The sequence below is a fragment of the Alligator mississippiensis genome, chromosome 13 (assembly GCF_030867095.1).
Source record: "Alligator mississippiensis isolate rAllMis1 chromosome 13, rAllMis1, whole genome shotgun sequence".
Lineage (NCBI taxonomy): Eukaryota > Metazoa > Chordata > Crocodylia > Alligatoridae > Alligator > Alligator mississippiensis.
In genome coordinates this window covers 12,796,542-12,819,713 of record NC_081836.1, presented here as the reverse complement: position 1 = coordinate 12,819,713, position 23,172 = coordinate 12,796,542, and the positions used below count along the sequence as shown (strand labels likewise).

Sequence of the window (23,172 nt, the reverse complement as noted above, 5' to 3'; positions counted from 1 at the left end):
GTCACTTCCCCCCGGGTGTAGCCGGGGCTGGGCGGTGGCAGGAAGCTTCGGGGTCCCGGCGGCGCCATGGAGACGCGCAGCCTCGACGCGGCCGCTGTGCGGGGCGGGGCCGCCCTGTGCAGACACCCGCGCGGGAGGGGGCAGGGTTGTGTGTACGCGGGAGGCGCTTCCCATTGATCCGCGTTAAACCCGAGCGATGTCACAGGCGAGGCCCCGACCGCAGCTCCTCTCGGGGCAGCTGCCTCGCAGTGGCAGGAGCAAGGTGGTCAGCAGCCTCAATGGATCAATAAGATCTTCCTTGTTAAGAATCGCCTCGCGCTGTCTTACCTGGGAAGGGGCTGCATCGCGCTCGTGGAAGGGACCTCGGGGGTCACATCTAGTCCAACCCCCTGCTCGCGGCAGGACCAGCCCCAGCCACATCATCCCAGCCAGCGCTTTGTCCCGCCAGGTCTTAAAAGCCTGCAAGGATGGAGAGTCCACCAGCGCTGGGGTGGCCTGTCCCAGCGCTTCAGACATTGTATGGGTTTGTGTGCACCTATTTTCTCTTTCTCTCTCAGCATCACAACCCCCCTCCCTCCCTTTCCCCCACCCCCGGGCTTAGTTGGCTAACATTATATTTTCTGTAACCTAGGTGTGTTCTTCTCCTCACCCCCATCCCTCCTATGTTAGTCCCTCACTTGGGTGTATTTTCTTTCTGGCTTTGTCATTTTTTGGGTCATGACTCTTAACATCTACTAATAAAATGTAATCTGTCCCACTCCCCCCCTGGCCCTGGGCAGGTTATTGCTTCTCAGCCTCTTGAAGGCTCAGATCAAGCGTAGTGGCTTCTTAAACTGGCCGGGGAAATACCATGTATCTGTGTCCAAGAAGGCAGTTTTCCTGAACCGCCTCACGGGAGAACTGCTCTTCTGGCGTGGTTCAGTACCTGCCAAGGTACAGTGGCTTTAAGCCCAGTTTATGGAAATAGGAGTCTCCTCCCTTGCTTGCTCCGAGGCCCTTATGGCTAAGGGCAAGCAAAACTTGGGGGCATCCAAACCCCAAGCCTCTGGGCTTGGGCCTGCAAGTAGGATGCCTGCCAAAGGGTTTGGAAACATCCGAAGCCCCAGGTGCAGCGGAGGATGTTTGCCGGTAGTGGGGCCACTTATGGTTCTGGACTCTTGGATTTGGAATTAGTTTTGGCTAATATGGCCTTGGATACAAATTATATTAAAAAAAAAATTCTCCCCAGATGGAGCACTTTACATTTGTCTGTATTAAACAACATCAGGTTGAGGTCTGCCCACCTCACACGCCTGTCCAGGTCGGCCTGTATTGCCAGCCTGTCCACAAGAGTGGCCATGCTCCCCCATAGTTTGGGGTCATCAGCAATCTTTGCCAGTTCACTTTTAATACCTAAATCCAGATCATTGATGAACATGTTGAAAAGCGCTGGTCTGAGTACCGAGCCCTGAGGGACACCACTGGTCACCCTCTGCCGTGATGACTCAGTTCCATCAATCGATATTCTTTGGGTCCTGCCATGGAGCCAGTTACCTAAAAGTAGTAGCCACTGGACTATAAAGTAGTCGAGACCACATTCCCCCAATTTTTTCATGAGGACTTTGTGGATGACCAGGTCAAAGGCCTTTTGAAGTCCAGGTATATGATGACAACAACCTCATTTCCTCCATCCAGGTGGTGAGTAACGTGATTGTAGAAGGAAATGAGGTTGGTCTGGCATGACCTGCCCATAACAAAGCCACGTTGGCTATCCTTCAGACTGCTGCCTTCTGCTAGCCTGTCTGTAATGGATTCTTTTCTCCAGGATTTTAGCAGGGATTAAGGTCAAATTGATTGCCCTGTAATTTCGTGGGTCCTCCTTTCTCCCTTTCTTAAAGATAGGCACCACGTTGGCCTTCTCCCAATCTCCTGGGACCTCTCCCAAGTGCCACGAGTCTTCAAATATCTTGGCCATTGGTCATGCGATGACATCAGCCAGTTCTTTTAGCACCCTCAGGTGTAGTTCATCTGGTCCCGCTGACTTGCAGATATTTAGCCTTTTGTAGGTGCTCCCCCACAAGATCTACACCAACTAGGGGTGGGTGGTCACCCCCACCATGATCATCCTGTGTGCTGTCAAGCAGGCTAACACCCTTAGACTGGTGGAAAACTGACATGAAGTATTCATTCAGGAGTTCAGTTTTGTCCTGAGTGTCAGTTATCAACCATCCCATGTCATTCTTCAGGGCTCCTATGCTTCCCTTATTTTTTCTCCAACTTCCTACATATCTAAAGAAGGACTTTTTGTTGTCCTTGATTCCAGTTGCCAATTTGTATTCAGTTTGTGCTTTTGCTATCCTGATCTGCTCCCTACAGGTGTGAGCTGTTGCTGAATACTCCTCTTTGGTAGTTATTCCTAACTTCCATCCTTTGCAGGCTTCTCATTTTAATTTCAGGAGGCCCATGACTTTCCTGTTGAGCGAAGGGGGTCCCCCAGCCCTTTTGCTGCCTTACAAAAGGGAATGGACTTTGTTTGAACTTTTAGGATTGCTTCCTTGAGGAACAACCACTCTTGTACACCCTTCTTCATTGGACCATGGTCCCGCAGGGCCATGCCAACCAATCCCCTAAGTTTGTGGATGTCAGCTTCCCTAGAATCAAGGATTTCTACTTTACTGGCCAATTTCCCTGACTTACAGTGGATGGAGAAAGTGATCATATGGTCACTGCCACCCAGTTTCCCTTTAATCCTCGGTTTGCTCACTAGATCATCCCCTTTGGTCAAAACCAAGTCTAGGAGTGCCTTGTCCCTGGCTGCCCTTGTGTTAGGTAGAGCTCCTCCACGCAAGCGAGGAAGCTCATCGGATCTAGCCGAGTGCTCATCCCACGAGATGTCTGGGTAGTTGAAGTCACCCATGATGACCATGCTCTGAGTGTGCAGCTCTGCCACTTCTCTAGAGAATTCCTGCTCGAGCTGTTCCTCTTGGTTTGGAGGTTTATGATAAAACGCCTACGGTCAAATCCCCTTCCCCGTGCTCTCCCTGTATCTCAACCTCGCGGGTCTCAAGTCGCCCTTCTTTGTTTCCAATCTTTGCTTCAAGGGAGATGTAATGTTCCTGCACATACAGCGCAACTCCACCGCCCTCCTTCCCAACATGATCCCTCCTATACAGGGCCTATGGGCCAGTCGTAGGTGGAGTCCCACCAGGTCTCTGAGCATAGGCGACTGGTAGGGGAAGCATGTGCCCCCCGACGCCCACCACTGATACTATCGGTAGGGCTGGTGCCCCCCTGACAGCGCTGCCACTGCCGGCAGCTTCTGCAGGTGCCCCCGGATTCAGGAGGCACCAGTCACTCATGCCTCTGATCCCACCCGTCCTTCCTCCTGCTTGTTTCCCTGGGTCCCTCAGCACCGCATCGGCCCTCCTGCGACAACGTGTCCTCGCAAGTCATGTGCCCCGGCCCCCAGCCACTTTCGTTGCCCTCCCCTGGACGCTGCGCCGCCTGTAGCGGGGGGACCCAGCTCTCCAGATGTGGCCTCCTCAGATCGGAAATGCGTCGCCTGCTTTAGCTAAACACCGGGTTTCTTTGTCTCGGGAAGAGCAGCCGCAGCCGGCGGGCCGGGCCGGGCGGCCGCGTGTGTCGGTCACAGAGGGCGTGGAGCGGCTGCTTGTGACTTCAGCGCGGGCCGGTTCGGCGGCGGCGGCGGCGGCGGGAGCAGCCGCGAGGTAGCGCGTCCGAGGGCCGGGGATGCTCCTTGCAGCGAGACCCCCGCGGCCCGCAGCGGGAGGCGCGGGCGGGATGCTGCCGCCCGGCGCGGGGATCGGGGTGTCGGGGGGGCGGGCATCGGGGCGGGCTGCGCCCCCGCACCTCCGGGGAGGAGCCGGGCGGCCCCGGCGGCGGGAGGCTGGCGGAGGAGGAGGAGGAGCCGCGGGAGCCGCTCGCACCCGGCCCGGCGGGAATGGCTCGGGCCGGCGGGGGTGGCCGGCGCCGCGGTAGGTGCCGGGGCCGCAGCGCCCTCCGTCCCCCTGCCCGCGCCGCCCGGCCGCTGCCCCGCGGGCCCAGGCTCCCCGCTGCCCCGCCGCGTGGCCGCCCGGCCTGGCTTTGTGTCGGCCCCTGCAGCAAGTGAGGCTCCCCGTCTCGGCCCCGCTTGCCCCGGGGCGGGAGAGCACCCCCGCCGCTCCGCGCTGAGCCTCGGCTGGGCCGGCGCCGGGACAGGGCAGCAGAGCGGCTGCCCCTGCCCTGCCCTGGGAGCAGGTGCAGGAAGGGACCCCGTCTGCCCGTCCCCGCGCAGGGCCGGCAGGAGCAGCCCTGGCGCTCCCCCAGGACAGGAGGGAGCGGGGCTGTCACTTCCGTGAAGTCCGCAGCAGTTCGTTCCCGCACCGCGCCCCTCTGCATCCACCCCTGCCCGAGGCCTGGGCCCAGCCAGCTTCGGTCGGGAGTGACAGGAAGGTGGTTAAAGACCCGTGTCCCTGGTGCGGAGTTGCGGTCTACGTAACTGTCACTGGGCCCCAGGAAAAGCCTGCGCAGGATTAACAGGGCAGGACTGAAATGCCCTGGCAGTGTCCCGTGGTGGTCTGCGAGCTGCACTAGCAAAGGGTGCTCGTACATGGAGGCACCCTGGCAGATCTCAGCGGCAGTGAATGATCTGGTGGACGTTGAGATGCATTTGGCAGAACAGAGTGCAGCCGTGCTTCTGCAGCGTCTGTCTGTGGGGTGCCTGGTCCAAGCATGCGGTTTGACCTCGGTGGCTGGCGGTGTAAGTGAGGGGGGGAAGTCATCATTGCTGCATGGGCTCTCGCTGACCTGGTTTGTTTGGGGTGTGTAAAAAAATTTGGGGAAGTGTCATTTAGACCTGAGGGCTTGTTTGAAGCAACTCCAGATGCTCACAAGTCTCAAAGAGGAGCCTTGTGCATCATTGCACTGCAGCTTTATTTGAAATACTTACTCATAGATGCCTTGAAGGCTAAGGTCTCTGCATGTTGGCATGCGTTTGGCTCTCTCTAAACTGTCTGAACCATGTTTTAGGCGTGTTGTGGCCTATATTAAATACACAATTAAAATGCAAGGCGTGCAAGACAAGCTTTTGTCTGCAAGGGGTGACAGTTGGAGGGGGTCGAGGAGCTTGGCTTTGTCGTTCCTATTAGATCAGCTGTATCTTTTGCAAATGAAAGAGCTTGCAGTCCTTCTCTAGCTTTTGGGATGAAAGACTTTATTGAGTGGGGTCTTCGTAGAAATTTTGAAGGTGAATACTTTATTTCATAAGAAGTATGGGGATGTTAATGGGAGGGGAGAGAGCACCGCAGAGGGTTTCTTTGTCTTTGCTACCAGCTGGTGTTCACTTTGGGGTCTCTTTGTATGGCTCGCAGAATTTTTGGTCTCAGAAACATGAATGGACAGAGGGCAACACTTGATTCTTGGGTAAGTAGAGCAGAGCCCGAGTGTCTGTCCTGTTGTTGGGAGATGGAGGCAAGTCCGCAGCCTAGAGTATCTGAGTCGAGCAGAGCACGGTGTCTGACGGGGCCTGCGAGCAGGATTCTGCATGCAATGCACTGGGACACCTGCGAGCGGTTTGAGATGCAGCAGGGAAGCTGTGCAGAAGCAGCTCTGCAACCACGCAGCACTGAGAGGGGAAGCTCTCAACTTGGAAACAACTCAGCAATGAAAGTTTGTCGTATTCTAAAAATACTCAATATGCTTGATGGAAGGAAGAGCCGTGCTCAAAAGCTGGCTTGTAATACACTTGAGAGAGAATGCCAAAGTGTACGAGGAACAGCGCTTTTTATTTCTACTATGCTACTATCATTTGAATAGACTACTGCTTATATCTACATATATATCTTTAAATATCCACTATGAATTTAGTAATGTGACTGGTTGTTTTTTTTTCTTGATGTGTGTTATCAGTTTGTGGGTGCCTTAGTAGAAAATTAATTGTTATATTTATTTGACTCCAGTCTGCCTCCACAAATAACTGTGTACAGTGTAAACAGTTGCAAAGCAAAGGTCAGAAAGTCAGGTTTGCTGGAGAGGCTAGTTTAATAATTACTCCCATGACGGCACTAAGTTGGTGATGTTTGCTCTCCAAGTGGGTTTTGATTTTCTTTTTTTTCTGACCCTTTTGTTGTTTTTCAAAATCTGGCTCTGAAGAGGCTCTTGGCCTTTTTTTTCCTCCATGCTCCCTTTTTAAACAGGATTACTGGGTGTTCCCAAGGAGTGTTGGGTGGAAGCAGCCCAGTTGGCTGCTTTTGCCATCTGCGATGCTGCCACAGAAAACCTCAAAAGGGTCATGTGAGGAATGTTTCGGGTCAGCATTGTAATTTCTGCTCCATGCCTGCAGCTGCGGCCTCCCCCCACCCCGAGTTAATCTGGTGCCTTCTGTCAAGAAAAAGGCAGAGAGTTAGGAATGTCTTTTGCTGATTTTTTTTTTAAGCTTGTTGGAAGATGGTGCTGCTATATCAGCTCTACTTGAGACCAGTTGATTAAGTTGTCATAGCCCTGGCCAGTTACATTAATGTGCAGTATTATGGCTTATTATGAAGTTTTCCTGCCACCAAAGGCCTATAGGTAATGGAGCTGAATTATCAGTAGCCTTGCTGATCTGCACTGCTGCTTCCCATTTGTATTTTTTCTTTCTCTAGAAGTGCGGGTTTCTTCACCAGTTGGAGAACTGTTGTGCTCTAGCTCTAAATGCCTATTGTGACCTTCTCAAAAGCAACTCCTACAAACATTGGGCTTATGCCATAACATCCTACCAAAACTGTTGCTGTTTCTAAGGCTGCGTGAATGGACAGCTGTTGGCAGTGAGCCTCCGAGGCTGCTTTACGTGTTGACAGCAAATGTGTTGAGCCTTTTGGTAATCAAACTTTGGGACAGTAAAGGTTGGATCTAACCGACCTTCCTAATCGCTGACAAATGCAGTTTCCCTTTTTCAGATTGATTAAGCTGTTAGTACTATGGTGGGGGAGGATATTTTATGAAAGGTAATACTCTTATGAGTTTAAAAATCCTGTGTTCTCCTGGGCTCTCTATTTTTTTTTTTTATTCAGCGCACTTAAAAAGAGGTTCTTTTTCATCTCTCTGCTTCAGCTGACAGTGAGTGTTGCTGGTCAAACTCATAATAGGGAAGAAAGGGTGTTTGAATGCATGGAGCCTCTTAAATGGTCTGACAAGTGTGACGTTTTCATATGTGGCAAAGAGACACCTCGGCTAGATTTTTATCTAGTTCTGTTGTACCCTCAGAATTGATTTGAGCCAGTGGAAAGCTTTTACTGGATATTATTCATTTACTTATTTCCATGTGCGGTGACTTATTCTTAGTCCATTTTGACTGTTAGGGGGTGACATGGAGAACAGCAAAAAGCACGCTGCCTGCTGCTGATTTTTATGAGCCAGAAGATTTAATGTATGTGTAATCCAACAGGACGAGTCTCCCAGCCACTGCCACGTTTTCATCCATTGATGAACATCAGCCGCTGGTTGGTATCAAGGGTGGAAGACTGAATTAATCCCAGATGGGAGAACTATTTCAGCCAATTTAAGACTTTCCGGTCAATTTAAGGCAGCAGGTCAGTAATTTTGGGGGTACATGCATACCTTTTTTTTTTTCCTTTTGTTTAATTGATAGTGGTAACCTTTACTGAATGTCATACTCTTTAATGAATGATACGAAATAGGATGTAAAAATGTTGCTGAAGTCAGAAGCCTCATTTTATTTAATTGCTTGTGTTACTGTAGCATTATGGCACTGTTAAGGAAGACTGTGAAAATACCTTTCATTTTATCATATTCACCCAAATCCAAGACCACTTTGAATTTTAGAGGATCCCCCCTAATAATTAGATTCTATAGGTGGAAAATTATAAATTGCTATGTATAGAATTGAATTAGAGGAAGGTTGTCTTCATTTTGTCCCTCCCCACTGCTGTGGTGGGAGGTGAAGGGCCAGATCCCCTTTCCCTTCAGACTCCCCCAGCTCCTCTCGCTGTGAGCTCCCTCCCCTGCCAAACAAGCCGTCCCAGCCTGGGGCAGGCAGCAGCTCGGCTCTGGCTTTGGCCCTGTGCCTGCTTCAGGCTGGTACTTGAATCCAAGATATAGCTTCCCCCACACCCCATGCTGATGAGGGGTCACCTTGTCTTGTATTTGGGGAAGCACAGTAAGTAGTCAGGAGTGTGTTAATTTAAAAGTAGGAACCCAAGAGCAGTATTTTTATTTAAATTGCGGGGGGGGGGAAGGTCAAGGGTGACTACAAACCCTGCACACCTGGAATATTTTAAACAAGATTTTCTGGGTTCAATTGAACCACAGGTTTTGGACACTATTTGGCTTAACTTCCAATCTGTAGGGTAAATGCCAATGGGTCACAGCTAAGCCCAGCCTTTATGATCCCAGCATGTTTGTCATGTTGGCATACATTACTAGAATACTTAAGGGAATCCCAGGTGTATGGGGGTGGGTGGGGAGTAATGCAGATTCAAAAGGTGGCAGTCTTCCTTTCACTAGCAATGGCACTCAGGCACCCGGTGCTGGTAACACTCCTGTCTTATTGCTAGTGCTGTACTGCTTTTCCCAAGGTCTTGGTTAAATTCCAACATTGATTCCATTCTGCCAACCTAACTCCCCTGCAGTTTGTAGATATAGCTTTTATTTATTACTCTGAGCTGTTGTGTGATGGTTTCCCTCTCCACCAGACAGTTCTTGTTTTGCACTTTGTAGTTATTGTCTCTAAGTGGCTGCAGAGTAGGAACTGTGAAATGTTACTTCTCGCACTGCTGCTGGATCAAAACAACGGTGATGTGGAAAGACAGCCCTAGTAACCGAGACTGGGAGTCCTCCAGCAGATTTGCCAGTATTGTTCTGAATCGACAAGTAGTGGATTACTGTTAATTGAGTTGAGAGCCACCTTCAAGGCCAGAAAGCGTGGCTTTTTTCAGTGTTGTGTTTAATATCCTGAAAGCTTAATGTCTGTATAGAAATAGCTTCATGGGACTACAGTCTGATTGATTTGTGAGTGGCTGGAAATCCCCTATTCTCCTTTATTCTGCTGACATATTGTTCTAAATCCCATTTAAATGAAGTAGCTCAATTTTGCAGCAATAAGAATTCAGTTAATTTTGCAAGCTCAGAGAGGCATGTTGCCCTAAGAAGATATTTTGCTGTGTAATCTCCTTAGTTTTTGTTCCTTAATCATTTTTTTTCTTTAAAATCAAGCCCTCAGTGGCAGGGCATAGTTACAATACACGTGGCAGTGAACTCACTAGCTTGGCTTTTCTAACTTTAGTAACAGTTCAGTAAGCAGAGCGGTGATCTTAAGAGACTCAGTCCAGCTCTTCTGTACATTAAACAGCTATGAATATTCAAGATAAATATTTTATGACATTTAATCTCTCTCTTGGCTTGGCAGCTACCATAATCTGTTCCAGTTTATTCCCCAGGGCCTTAATGTAATTTCCTGTACACATTTCTTTTGGCCGTCATGTTCTGCATATATTTTACAGCTCAGTCCTGCAAAGCCTCCCTCTTGAGTAGCTGTGTGGATATGGGCAAGTTCCAGTGACTAAACAAGCTTTAATAGTAGAAACAAATTTTTATTACCTCCTGGGTCATTGATATAAGAGACTCTCTTGAGGTATAAGAATTTAGCAGCATATTCTTCACTGAATCGGGGAGACTGCAAGCAATAAGATACAGTAGTTGACATGCTTCTCAAGGCTTGAGAACAGAAACAGTAAATCTCAGATTTACAAGTACCAGTTAACAATTGAGATTTGGCTAACCAGCAGCTTAGCTCCCTCCACTATTTCTTGTTTCTCTTGCATACAGGGAATACAGAGAATATGGACAACTCTGTTTTTTAACTACTTTAAAAGGAAGGGGAGCAGCTGTTATACTGTAACTGTTACAAGTGTATGATCTCCTAGGGATGTAAATTAGCTTAATTGCCTTATCTTAGACCTGAATGAAACAGAGTTAAAGCTGCAATGGTTTTGCTACGTTTGCATGGATACAAAATTATGCAGACTTAAATTGTACTGTAAGGGTGGGTCCAGACTACACGCTGCACATGCAGGTGTTCCCCATGCTGCTAATTAGCAATGTGGTTGGGGTGGGGGGTGTTGACACCGGGAGATCCCGGTATGAAAAAAAGCCATACCTAAAAAGCGGGGTGACGCATGTGGTGGCAGTATGCACCAACTGAAACCAGAGCCTGGCCAGCTGGAGCCTTACTCCAGCTGCCAGACAGGCTCCTTGCTGCCAGATCCCTGCCACTGGAGCCCCAGAGGCCTCCAGGCCCCAGCCTCCCCTACTCCACCTGGGACAACTTGCCACACAGCAGTGCATGTGTGCATGGGCATTCCCTGGGTACAAGTAGGAGCAGCACATATTGTGCTGCTGTTATTTGTCCCTGGGAAAAAACACAGGTGCCCTTGGCTGGATATGCCCTACACGTTTATATTGGTACCATTTGATATCAGTACAATTGTAATATATGTCTAGATCCGCAGTGTTTACTGGGTCAGCCACACCAGAACAATGAAACGCCTCGCTGCTCTGCTGCAGGGTGCTTTGAGGAGTCGCTTGACTGGCTGCATCCTCACTGTATACTGGGGTGCCTGAAAGTCCTGATGTTTCTTAGCCTTCTCCTTTGTTTTTCCCCCCCCCGAAAGGTTTCAGATAATAGCCCGAAGCCTTTGGGAAACAGGCTGTTCTGTCATTTGTATTCATCGGGTAACAGCTGGAGCTGTTTGGAAAGGTGTTCCTATTAGTGAACTTCAGCACTGAACTTACTCTGGGACATTTTCCTCAATTGTTTGCTTTGAGCCTGCCAGATCAGCAGACTCTCACTCTGATATTACGGCAGTGGGTTACCTTATAAATATTGAGCCTGAATATCTCTACTGTGTAACATAAAGCTTTTAGTGTTTTCCCCCAGGGGGAGATATCAAGCATTAGTGGCTTTCTGTCCTGAACAGCTGCAGAACCTCCTCATGTTCTGGTCGTGGCATCCTCCTAGTTCAGGGCTCTGTTCTTCATGCCTGCGTGAGGATGTGGTGGGCTTTTCCCGACAATTGATGACACTAGAGCAAAGGGTAAAGAGGGCTTTCCGTATAACTGTGCTAACTGGCCTCGTGCAAACTGGGGTGCTTAAGAGCGTTGGGACTGAGTTTGAACAGAATTTCTTCTGCGGCAGTCTTAACAAATCTGTCCTTTAAGAAAAATACTTTAGCTCATAAGTGGGATTAAGCCCCCCGGAAGCATATCTGAATCAGCATGAACCTATTGACAGCAGCCTAGGAGAGGTCTGTATCTTAGTGCACTATTACATCAAAGGTGTTCTGCTCTTGGAAAAGGACTTGAGGAGAGGCAGTCTTCTTGCTGCTTTGTTGAAGTAAGAGAAATGAAAAATCTGAGAAGTGAAAACTTCAATGCAAAATTAACAGCTGCTTGGATGGGATAAAGAAACGTCTTAACCGTTTCATCCATGTGTCCGAGGTGGGTTGCAATGTCCAGGTCAAGTCTAGCTTTAAAAAGCAAAGAAAATAAAATATGTGCCCTGGCCAGTTTTTCAGTAAGCATTTTAGCCAATACAAGGCCGTCCAGGTGCATGCCCCTGTGTGTGTTCACCTGCCAGGCAGTGTTTACTGTGCTGCCATTGTTCAGAGGCATCCTTGTGTAACAGTATTGCCAAGATGTCCATAGTTAAACTTTCCACCATACAGTGCTATTTTTGGCAGTCTCTGTACTTTGCCTGTGTAACGCGTTTTCCAGGTTGCTCAATCCTATAAGACCTGCTGATGTGCAACCCTAATCTCTGTAATGAAAGACCTTGTATACAGTCTGTTTGCTGTCTGACCTATTCCATTTTCTTCTGTCTTTCTGATAGTCTGTATTTTGGGTATCAGTTGCAAAGACAAACATCCAAAGGTGGCTTTTAATGTTGCTGATTAAGACAGACAGAATGGTTTGGCTCCTTTTTACCAATGTTGGGCCCTATTTGTGCAACTGATACATTGTTTGACATTGACACTGTAATGCAACTAATGTGGCAGAATAGATTCACCCAACTTTATTTTACAGTTCAAAAGTGTATCCTCAGATGGGAAACAATTAGATACCTGTATTCCCAGGTTTGTTCTTTTTTCCAGAATTGTACTATAAGGATTGCTGTAGTTGCTTGTATTACACTACAGTGTGGTTGAAGTACCCCTGCTGCACGTTATTCACCACACCACTTATCTTTGCTTTATGATCAGAAGGCTCAGACACCTGGGAATTTCTTTGCCTGTTTTGTTTTACAAGATCAAATGGTATAAAAATCATGTGGTCTTTGAGGGCTGATTAAAGTCCTTTCTCTCTTTGTATTTTTCTCCACTGTCTGCTTCAGGCGTTTTTGTATATCATAAAAAAAAATGGCTATAGCAGTGTAAACCATGGGGATAGTACCATAAATGCACTCCTGCAAGAATTGTGACCTGTAAAGACATTTTCCAGACAGAAGGTAAAGTGACAGGTTGAATGAGAATAACATAATTACAGAGGAAGGTAATAACTACGTGTACGAGCAAGAACTTTGGAACCCAGAGACCTGTTTTGTTTTAGTTTGGCACTGGCTGTCTCGAAATAGAAAAGAAGTTGAGTCGGATCTGTACTTCTGCATGTTATGATCACATTAACAAGTAGAAATGTATGTCTTAAGCAATGCAACAAATGCAAATCTTTGTCTCCTTCATAAACTGCAGATGAAACCTGGCGTTTCTACACCATGAATATTTAAAAATGACATTGTTAAGTAGTGAAGAACTCTTTGCTTTTTTTTTTTTCTCATTGGCAGAAAGGGCAACAGACTGCAGGAAGAAGCATTTGAAGTTTTATTTTTAAACAAGATGTTGGTTGGAGGACCAGATAAACTTTTATGGACCGACGGAGCTGAAAGAATAACCATGTGAGATTTATTTTCGTTTTCTTGTGACGTTCTAGACAAAGTCAATGTTGCTTTCTATTAAGTCTGAACAGTAGTCTCTGAACATCAGCATGTCGACTGTAACGAGCGCTCAGACTCTGGAGGACTCTGATCCACCCCTTCTTGAAGAGAAGCCAAAGGGGAAGGTGTTGTTTCCGTTGGGCTCTCTCTTTGCTAATCGGAGTGAGAAATTTGTAATTGCCAGGAGCGACAGCGTACCGGAGGAGAACGTACTGAAAATCACCATCACGGAGACCACAGTCATTGAGTCGGACTTGGGCATCTGGAATTCCCATGCTCTCATCTACCTCACCTTGTGGTTTTTCTTCAGCTTCTGCACGCTCTTCCTTAACAAGTACATACTTTCACTGCTGGAGGGAGAGCCCAGCATGCTAGGTAATTGGTTTTCATTTAAGAACTCAGTTGCAATAAAACGTTTGCCAGTGAAGTAATATAATAGGTGGTTTCTGTGGTGCAAGAAAGACAGTTAAGTGGTCAGAGCAACAGGATTGGGAATTGGGAACTTGGGAGTCCCATTTTCAGCACCGACAGGGACTCCCATCCTGGGTTTGCCTCTCTGTAAAATGGAATAAAAGCTCTTTTACAGAGGTGCTATGGGGATTGAACTGCAAGGTAATCTGCATAGACTACTTCAAGGATAAAGTAGACAAAAATGTGCCTGATTTTCTGCTTGCTCTAGTGTGTGGTAAGACAGTGGTTTTCTCTCTCTTAAATTAAAGTCTATTTTTTAATACATTGTTTGTAATGTTCGAACCTCTAGAGGCCTAAGAGAGCAAAGCATTGCTGAATTGCAAAAGTTCTTAGTCCTCATATGAGCCTGGAGAGCAGCTGTTTTTACCTACTAGTTTTGCTGTTTTTTGAAGAATGGAGTTTCTATAATGTAGCTGTGGTTTTTAATGTCTGTAGTTATCTTGCCACCTTTTGTCTCATCTGCCACACCAAGGGTAGATGCAGAAGGACGGGGCTTTGAGCAGCATTTTACGAAGCTGCCCGTTTACCGGCCATGTCTAACTCCAGCGGCCTCTAATGAAAAATGTGCATCGTACTTTGGGATACCTTGATACGCTAGTCATCTTCTGACCGGTCTTGATTTCCCATCTTTCTTCAGGTGCTGTTCAAATGCTCTCAACCACCTTCATTGGCTGTGTAAAAATGTTTGTACCGTGCTGTTTGTATCAGCACAAGACACGTATCTCTTACCCACCCAATTTCATCATGATAATGCTGTTTGTTGGACTGATGAGGTAAATGGTTGAACATTCCCAGCGGGTTGTCTGAAGTATAATGTCACTATATACGTTTGCCTCCATGACCCCTTCTGTCCACAGAAAAGATTGGAGAGCACAGTTAGTGCCAACTGTTTTGAACCTTTCAGAATCTAATGATTTATTCTTTAATCACTTTTCCTAAATATTAGTTGCTTTCTTCTGACATGAAGTCTTTTGGAAACCTGCTCCACTCACTATGACTTTTAGCTCCTTTATCTTAAATAGATCCCTCTTTTCTTCTTTCTTTTTTTAATGACATTTCTTCCTTCTCTCTAAGACTACTATTTTATTCTCATTTAAAACTACCAGATGTTTGGTCATTACTAATTACTGTGCTATGGTGTGTCATGTTACCCTTTCCCAGCAAGCTGTATTAAATGTGTAGTATCAGCTATTAATTTACGTTTTATTTTCAAATACACACCTTTTAGAAGAGAACATGTACTGCAGACTTGGATGGGGCTAAAATAAAGCATGGCTTGCTTTTCTACACCGCAAAACCAAAGTGCTTTAAGAATGTTTTTACTAAACTGGAAGGATCTATTTTGTAACCAAGTCCTGCAGCACTATTTTTAAAGGGTAACTAGCTTTCTGATTAAACAAAGGGCTAGACATGTAGCAGACATTTAGGTCCTGCAGTAAAAACTTATGTATAAAAGAATTAGGCTGCAGTAACTACGTGTAATAAATGCCTAACCTAAAATCAGCTTTTTAAAGCATCGCTTTATTTTCTGCTGCATTTAATGGGACATTTTTTTTTCTCCCCCCAGGTTTGCAACAGTAGTTTTAGGGCTGGTCAGCCTGAAAAATGTGGCTGTTTCATTTGCTGAAACAGTTAAAAGCTCTGCACCTATTTTTACTGTTATCATGTCTCGGATGATTTTAGGGGAATATACTGGTAAGTGTTTTATGTAATTATTTTGCCTTTGACAAAAAAAAGGTTTTGAGCACGTTCCATGTTTAGACCAGTTGGAAAAATCATTCCTATTGAAAAAGCCTGAACTGTAAATGGAATGAGCAAGAAACAATATAGTAATTTGTGTAAGGATGGTGTTAGTTGGACACTTTTTTTCTGGCAAGAAACTAGTGTCCCGAAGTTAGACCCTTAAATGAAATGATGTGCATGTTCCATCTCTGAAGGCAAGCTGCTGATGTGACTTGCATTTTAAGTTTCTGGCATCTTTACTGCCTCCAGCCTGAAGCTGATGCACAGAAATGGCCTCCCACATCATTCCTTGGAGTCCCACTGAATTGTAGTTGCATCCTTCTCTTTCCTGAGAGAGACCTCGCAGCTGCTCAGTCATCTGCACTCTTTGTGACAGCACTCTGCACCTCAGACTTCATGATACAAGCCAGGAGGAGGCAGGTTTAGCAAAGGCACAGGACAGGTGGTGAGTTGATGACTGACAAGAAAGTCAAGACGAGGGAGGTCACCTGTCATTTTTCTTTTTAGATCAAGTGTGCTGGTGAATTGGTGACTAGATGATCTTTTAAGTGCTGTTCAGCAGTTTGTCTATAATCTTTTGTGATTGAAGTGAAAACAAATCCACACTTATGAAATTAAAAGTATTTTTTTTTTTTTTACTAGAAAAGTTAACCTGGAGTTGACTCATTGCTTTCCTAAGCACAAAGCGATGCGATATGCGGCAATGGAAGTATGGCAATGTAAAGTTTTAAATCTTCTTTCTACTCGCAGGATTGCTGGTCAATCTGTCTCTCATCCCAGTCATGGGCGGACTAGCTTTATGTACAGCCACAGAACTCAGCTTCAACATTCTGGGTTTTTCAGCAGCTTTGTCGACTAACATCATGGATTGGTAAGGTGTGAGGGAGGTTGCATGCACACAATCAAAAGTTGTAGTTATTTGGTAAACTAAGCCATCTCGCGTTCTAGAGCTGTCTTGTCCAGGTCGTGCTTAATGTGCAGTGTTTTCATTTTTGCTATGGAGAGAATTATACTAATAGAAAATGCATTTTATCTTGGATATGGGTACACCACACATGTCAGCACACAGTGGTTAAAGAACAGAACTCCTGCACTCATAAAATCCATGTGTCGTTACCTTGATCCAGAACCTATGCCATGCCATAAGCCAATTACTAGAGTTATCAGTATGCAAATACTGGCTTGGTTGAGACTGGTGGCAAAAAATGACATATTGAAATGCCAAAAATATAAGTATGTTAGTGTTTGTGAATTTTTAAAAAGTGTTACTGACTCTAAAATTACAGTTAAGCAAATACATGTTTTAATAACACTAAGGAGGTAAATGAAGCTAGAGCATTAGGATAAGATTTTAACAGGCAACGTTAACAATGATTTGGGAGTTGGATCACACGTGAAAGACAAAAACAACAGCCAGTGTAAATCATTATTGTCTTGGTTCAGACTCAAAGTGATCCAAAGGGCATGATATTGTAATGCACTTCTGGGGGTATGCTTTTCTCTCGATACTAAGCCATATCATATCTGACTGCTAAGTAAACAGAATGAGCTCTACCAAAACGAGGCTTTGTGATGTTTTAATATGTTCAAGGCAAGCGATTATCTTAATAAATATGGTACTAGATAAACTGTTGAGACTCTACTTTATAAATGCCATTCCTGTGACTCAAACTCATTTACAGGGGCTGGGAAGGGGGCAGGGGGGCATTATTGTTTCCTGCTCTTGGAGTCCAATGGCGTTGGTGTTCAGCTCCAGTTCCTCATTCCCTCCAGAAGTTCTGCCTATGGACTTTGTTAGGGGTCCAAAGCCTCCTGTGAAAACAAAATAGGTCTACTGGGTGATCTTGAGCTTTGCTGTCCATTCTCTTAGGTGTGATTGTTTGTACTTTGCCACTAGCCAGATGTAAGGGAACACAGCCTGCCAGGCAGGGATTAAATCAGGCCTCTTTCAAATCAGTTCTCTTCAAATGCAAAATAAGGCATGAAAGAAGGCTGGATGCATATGTATTTTTATGAAAGACTGTATATGGAAATTGGGTGCAGCCCTTTTGCTTTTGGCAACCTGCAGTGCATTGCAGCTTGAATGTCCTTGCACCATTTTTTCTAAATGCCCTTTTGCATCATCACAGGCTGGATATGCCGTGTTTCTATTCATTTCTAATACTGTTGCTTTAGAGGGGAGTTGAGTGGAAAAAGAAAACCAATACACCAGTTTCCCAGTCAAGCTCCTTAAATATCAAACGTGTTTCCATTTAAAATACCAAATACTAATTTTAAAAGAATAATTCTATGTTTCTGAAAGTTACAGTCAGCGAGGTGATGCAGAGAAGGTAACTGGCACTTTTAGAGTCAGTTAAACTTATGAGAGCATTACCAAACAGAGTAATGCTTAATGTATATTAATCAAAAAAGTAAAGTATAAACCTGAAATTTAGCTACTTGAAGAACGAGAAATACAGTTAATAGACCACATCCTAACCTGCTATCCTTTCATCTTCATTTTGCATGTTTCAAATTCTGATTTGTTTCCTAAATAGGAGCATGGCATTTCATGTTGCTTTCCATAATGGTCTCACTTCAAACTTAAAAAACAAGAAAAAGAAATGAAAGTATCAATAGTGAATCGCATGCTATTTATAAAATGGGAAACTTAAAACAACTTGCATGTAAAATGGGTTAACAAAACATTCTGCAATGTGTTTATAGGGCAGCCACGTTAATGAGACATACAAGGAAAGAATATACCCTGCCTCTAAAACTGCCTTTTCTATTCTATTTAAACCCACGAAGGACCGTGCAGACCACCGATTCTCAACCAGCGTGCTGTACTGCTGGGGGTGTCTTGAGCTCCTTTCAGGAGTGTTGTGTGATGCCACGCAATGTTAGCACTGTTAGCTGTGGAAACACAATTCACAGAACAATCCCAGAGTTTTCAAATAGGAATCCATAGCATTAAAAACATTGACTTGTGGGGTTGTTTTTTTTGAAGTTTTGCAACAGAATAATTGCTCTAGTATTATTTTGTAGTCAGAGAGAGACTGAGTGAGAACTAAGAGCTGGCATCTTCTGAGGGGTGTCTTGAGTCTGTTGAAAGGTGCCTCGAGTTCAAAAAGATTGAGAACCACCGGTGTAGAAAAGGCAGCTGTTGGCCGGAGTTGTATAGAAAAGCTCACTTTCTGTCACAGGATATTATTAAGTTCATAGTTTCATATGTTCAGTATGAGCAATATCTATAGGTAAACGTCTTGCTTTTCTTTTCCCAGTCTGCAAAACGTTTTTTCCAAAAAGCTGCTCAGTGGAGACAAGTACCGCTTTTCGTAAGTATTTGTTGCTTCGAATATACCGTTTGGAGAAGGGCCGTGGGGAGCATCAGGAAATCAGGTTTTCAGAGTTAGTAGGACTGGGACAGGGCCTCTGTCTTGCTTCACAGCTTCTGATAACAGCTGTGCCATATCAATATTCACCAATTTTATGTCAGAAATAGAAGTAGTTAGTCTTCCACAAACAAAAAATCAAAAAACCCAAATCATAACCATTAGTGTGTAAGAGATGGTAATCTAAAATTCCTTTAAGATATCCAAAATGGCAGTTGTCTAATGCTAAAGAAACTCCCTCTTCTGCCCAAGACTGACAGCATGCCACTCCTTTAAAGTTGCTACAGTCCCAAAAGGTTTTTTCCATACTTGAACTACAGAACGCTTGAACCACTAGTTAAATATTGCACTATATCGTTCTTGTTCACAATCATTAGCTTTAAAAACATTTTTTAAAGCATTCAATAAATCCTTTATTGGTAGGAACCATCTGAACCTTTGAAAGCATCTGTTTTGTTAAATTTAGGATTCAGGGAGAGCAAACTCTTTGCTCCATTAAGAGTCTTTTGTGCCTTTCATCAGGCTTTTTAGCTGATTTTTTCTAAAAATGGTTTTGGGCACTAAGGTGTCTGTTCTGAGCCATTGATTGTAAATTCAGTACAGCTCTTTGACAGTAACTAAGTGATAACTTTTAAAAACGTTCCTTTTTTTTTTATATAATGTTCTGTCTCTCTTTATAGAGCCCCAGAGCTTCAGTTCTACACCAGTGCCGCTGCAGTCATTATGCTCATTCCAGCGTGGATATTTTTCATGGTAACTTCCATTAGCTAACAATGCTGCGTGTTTTCCTTCTGACCTGTGAGCAGATGACTTACTTTCATTTTACCTTTCCTATTCTTTAAAATCATGCTGGCATGCACTTCATCCTGTGTTTGGCTGGTGATGTTTTAAGAGGCTGAGAGAGGGTGTTTCGAGAAGCAGTTTCAAGCAAACATGATTTGACAAACAAACCAAAAAAAACTTAAGTTGGTTTCAAGATTTAAGGAACAAGTCATTATTTCATTTGACTAAATGCCTTCAAAGTAACTTAAACAAATTAGGCAAGTGTTCTTGCTGGCCTGTTTGATATGGACTGTATTCATAGGATGCTTGACAGTCTGTTATGAGAGAGGAAACTGTGATATAGTCTTCTGGCTGGTTTGTGTCGGAGAGGGAATTAGGACTCTTGGTTTCCTATCTCCAGGTTCTGTGTTCTGACTACTAAGCTGCACAAACCGAATGCAGAAAAAGAAAAAATTGACTTACAACCATAATGAAACCATATGTTCACATATTATATGGTGTGGAGAAAATGTTGGGATGGCAGTAATCTTATTCTGTTCTCTTCTGTATGATAGAGAAGCCAAAAGCAATTATCTCAACCTTTTGGCAATATTTTACAGTTAGGGTAGCCAAAATCTGGAACCAGCTTCCCAGGGAAGTGGTCCTCACCCCTACCTTGGGCAAATTCAAGAGGAGGTTGGATGATCACCTGTCTGGGGTCTTGTGAGCCCAGCATTCATTCCTGCCTGTGGCAGGGGGTCAGGCTAGGTGATCTATTCAGGTCCCTCCTGACCCTAGCTGCTATGAAACTATGAAACCTTATTAACTGCATTAGAGATGGTTTCAAAAGATGTCCCACTGCAGCACTCGCCCATATGACTGAGTCCGAACAGATCAGCCCTGAGTTATGATGCTTCTGCTAGAAGCTGTAGCGAGGGGCTGAGCGGGATGAGTTTAGATGCCAACGCAAGGCCCAGTGTGTTCTGTCGAGGGTGAATTATGGATTCGGTATGTTCTGAATAGGCTAGCACAGTTACTTCTCTCAAATGACATGACAAAACTGAATCTTTCCTAATCATTCTGAGTGACACAGTGCTCTAATCTTGGTGGGAAATTAAGAGAAGTATCTTGCTGTGTGTGCCACTTCCTTTTTTAAATGTTCACACAGGATCAAACTAAGTGATGGAAAGTCTGAAGAAAACAGATTTGGGCTCACATTTTTTTTCAGAGAGAAGAGAAATCTCAAAGAATTAAAAAAAAATAAATTCCAGTTCAGGCTTCTGAAATCTGGATTAAATATTCTTGGGTATTTCCAGTACTAAGGAGATGCCATCATTAGGCAGGGGGGAAATTACTTGACAGTGTAGATGTTCTTGTAAACTGTGCTCCTAAAATCTTCCTTTTTTTTGACTTTAGGATGTGCCAGTGATTGGGAAAAGTGGAAGAAGTTTCAGTTATAACCAGGATGTCATTGTACTCCTCCTAATAGATGGAGTCTTGTTTCATCTTCAGAGCGTCACAGCTTATGCTTTGATGGGAAAAATTTCTCCTGTCACTTTCAGGTAACACTATATAACTTCCATATTATTCTTTCATAGCTCAGATTATCTCAAATGAGGAACTGATTGGAAAGTTGCTTTACCTGTACTTCAGAGTCATGAAATGCCCTGTAAAATCATAGAAAATAAGTGTTGGAAGGGACCTCAGGAGGTCATCTAGTCCAGCCCCCTCATCTAACTCAACCCCCAAGATCCTGCATGCAAGCACAGACCACTCCTGTACTTCCCTTGTGTCTGTAGCTCCAGTGTAGATAACTGTACTACTGTTCTTGTGTGTAAGAAGGGTGGGATTTGGCCCATAATATTACACGGCGGGACTGTTCTGCACAGTTCTTAGCCTCATTTTGCATTAATAGCAGCATCAAGTAGGTATATTTGCAATTGCTTACCAGTGTTTTAAAATGGAATGCTATTTATTTTCTAGTAGGACCACTTAGGTGGATGGATTAACTAATGGCGAACATAGGATTCTGCTGCAGTCTTGTTTAACTTCCCCTTGCCCCCACTTTTTAAAGCAAATTTAATTCCCACATAGGTCTATTACACAGACCTGTTCTTGCTGATGCTCACACCATTTCACACACACTCTGATTGGCTCAAATAGGAAAAGCAGAATCTGGGTTTCTGCAAAGATAATGCATGCTGAAACAGGTTGGCAAGTTTTACATGTGGGAAATTTCAAAGCTTTCAGTCCTTTACTGTTTTTTTTTGTTTTGTTTCAGTGTTGCTAGTACTGTGAAGCATGCGTTGTCAATCTGGCTAAGTATTATTGTGTTCAGTAACAAAATCACAAGTCTCTCAGCCGTTGGAACTGTTCTAGTAACAATTGGAGTCCTGCTATATAACAAGGCAAAGCAGCATCAGCAAGAAACTATCCAAAGCCTGGCGGCAGCAACAGCCCCACAAACAACACAAGGGACAGCTGAAGATACTGAGCCACTAATTCCCAAGGAGATATAGCCATATAGTTGATATGGCCCTTACTTCTTCCAACCTGGTGTAACTCAAAGGAGCTCCTTCTTAAATGGCTGCTACTCCAGCACTTGACAGTGGTTGGTTTCTTTTGAGTCTGCAGCAGGTGAAGAGATGGACTTGAAGCAGAAAAGAAGGGAAAAAGAAGAGAAAAGAATCCAGGAAGTCCTTTTTTTACTGAGAAACTGACACAAAGAGCAGAAGACCGGAAGTCATAGTGTGATAAATACTGGCTTCAGGCTCTTTTCTTGACTCTGCTAATAAAACACAAGACTATCTTGGAGATAAAACTTCAGTGTTGTATGGGAAAGTTACTTGTGCCCTGGCCCACCGTGGTAATGTGAAAACATGACTCCTCACTGTCTTTTGCTAGCTTGCAGTGGAATGAAACTGCTGCAGAGCAGAACATCCCTATTCACAGCTATTTTGAGCATCCTGTGCTGGGTGAATTGGTAGGCTGTGGTGTGGTGTGGTGCAAAGCTGCAGAATGACTACACACCCATGGGTGGAAGTAAAGGAAGTAGTCGCAAATACAAGAATAGTGGTGAGGAGCTAGTTCTCTGCATAAACCAGCAAAGGAAAATCTGTGGTTTGCTGCTCAAATTGTAACAATTGGAGCATTGCAGCTTTTCTGGTTACTTGTAGCATTGATATAACTTGTGAAACTGAAACCCAGATATGCACACACTCCCTTGCTGCAACATAGGACCTGACACACATGAGCTGTTACTATCAGGCAAAAACTACTGGAAACTGCAATAATAAATGAGGCAATATCAGCATTTCCATTATAATGATATAAGTTTTCTCTGGAATATAATTAACTATGAAAATCCTGAGATAGGAGAGGGACTAATGCATAAAATTTTCTAGGGGTGAAATAAATACATACTGCCTTTAAGAAACTCAGGGTTAAAGTCAGTCTTTGGCCTGTCGCGTTGTGTGCAATTATTTGAGCATCTCCTGTGAAGAGAGCTGTTTGCTAGAGAGCTGTATGGAGATTTTTGATACAACCAGAGAAGATGTGTGTTTGGGGGGGGGAGTAGAGGGAGGAGGAAAAGTTTGAATCCTAAAATAAAACTGTCCTGGCATCTGTGGATTTTTAACAGTTTTTTTAATTTAACATGATGCAGTGCTTGAGGAAGGAGCATGGGGAAAGCTGCTGCTTTCTCCTTTCTGACATTGCCTGTTAAAAACGTCACTTTATATGAAGAAAATAAGTGTTTACGTGAAAAAAAATCTGTGATATTATGGTACTTATAAACAAATTATGGGAGAAGAATCCTACAACAGAATTAAGACTTTTTTGTTTAGTTGTTATCTCTTACCT

General features: G+C 44.6%; 1 protein-coding gene across 7 annotated transcripts; it reads left to right on the top strand.

Moving 5' to 3' along the window:
- The first annotated feature begins 64 nt into the window (after positions 1-64).
- On the top strand, positions 65-22,939 carry SLC35E2B (solute carrier family 35 member E2B). 7 transcript variants are annotated; one of them, XM_059716561.1, is made up of 11 exons: positions 65-517; positions 7,403-7,547; positions 12,812-12,922; positions 13,146-13,336; positions 14,070-14,205; positions 15,000-15,127; positions 15,926-16,046; positions 18,439-18,492; positions 19,230-19,302; positions 20,728-20,873; positions 21,593-22,939. In XM_059716561.1, exons 3-11 carry the CDS (start codon positions 12,864-12,866, stop codon positions 21,828-21,830), a joined length of 1,146 nt encoding a protein of 381 aa, XP_059572544.1. In that variant the 5' UTR covers positions 65-517; positions 7,403-7,547; positions 12,812-12,863; the 3' UTR covers positions 21,831-22,939. The 7 variants fall into 7 exon arrangements, with proteins under 7 accessions (XP_059572544.1, XP_059572542.1, XP_019349446.1 ...); XM_019493904.2 differs by lacking the exon at positions 65-517 and adding an exon at positions 3,619-3,707; XM_059716560.1 differs by lacking the exon at positions 65-517 and adding an exon at positions 3,877-3,974.
- Positions 22,940-23,172: the final 233 nt, after the last annotated feature.

Bases quoted from the DNA above. Each gene is read 5' to 3' on its own strand.
- SLC35E2B (XM_019493901.2), top strand. From the start codon at position 3,511: ATGTGGCCTCCTCAGATCGGAAATGCGTCGCCTGCTTTAGCTAAACAC. The intron at 3,708-12,811 runs GTAGCGCGTCCG...TCTCATTGGCAG, and splicing joins GCGGCGGGAGCAGCCGCGAG to AAAGGGCAACAGACTGCAGG. The intron at 20,874-21,592 runs GTAACACTATAT...GTTTTGTTTCAG, and splicing joins ATTTCTCCTGTCACTTTCAG to TGTTGCTAGTACTGTGAAGC.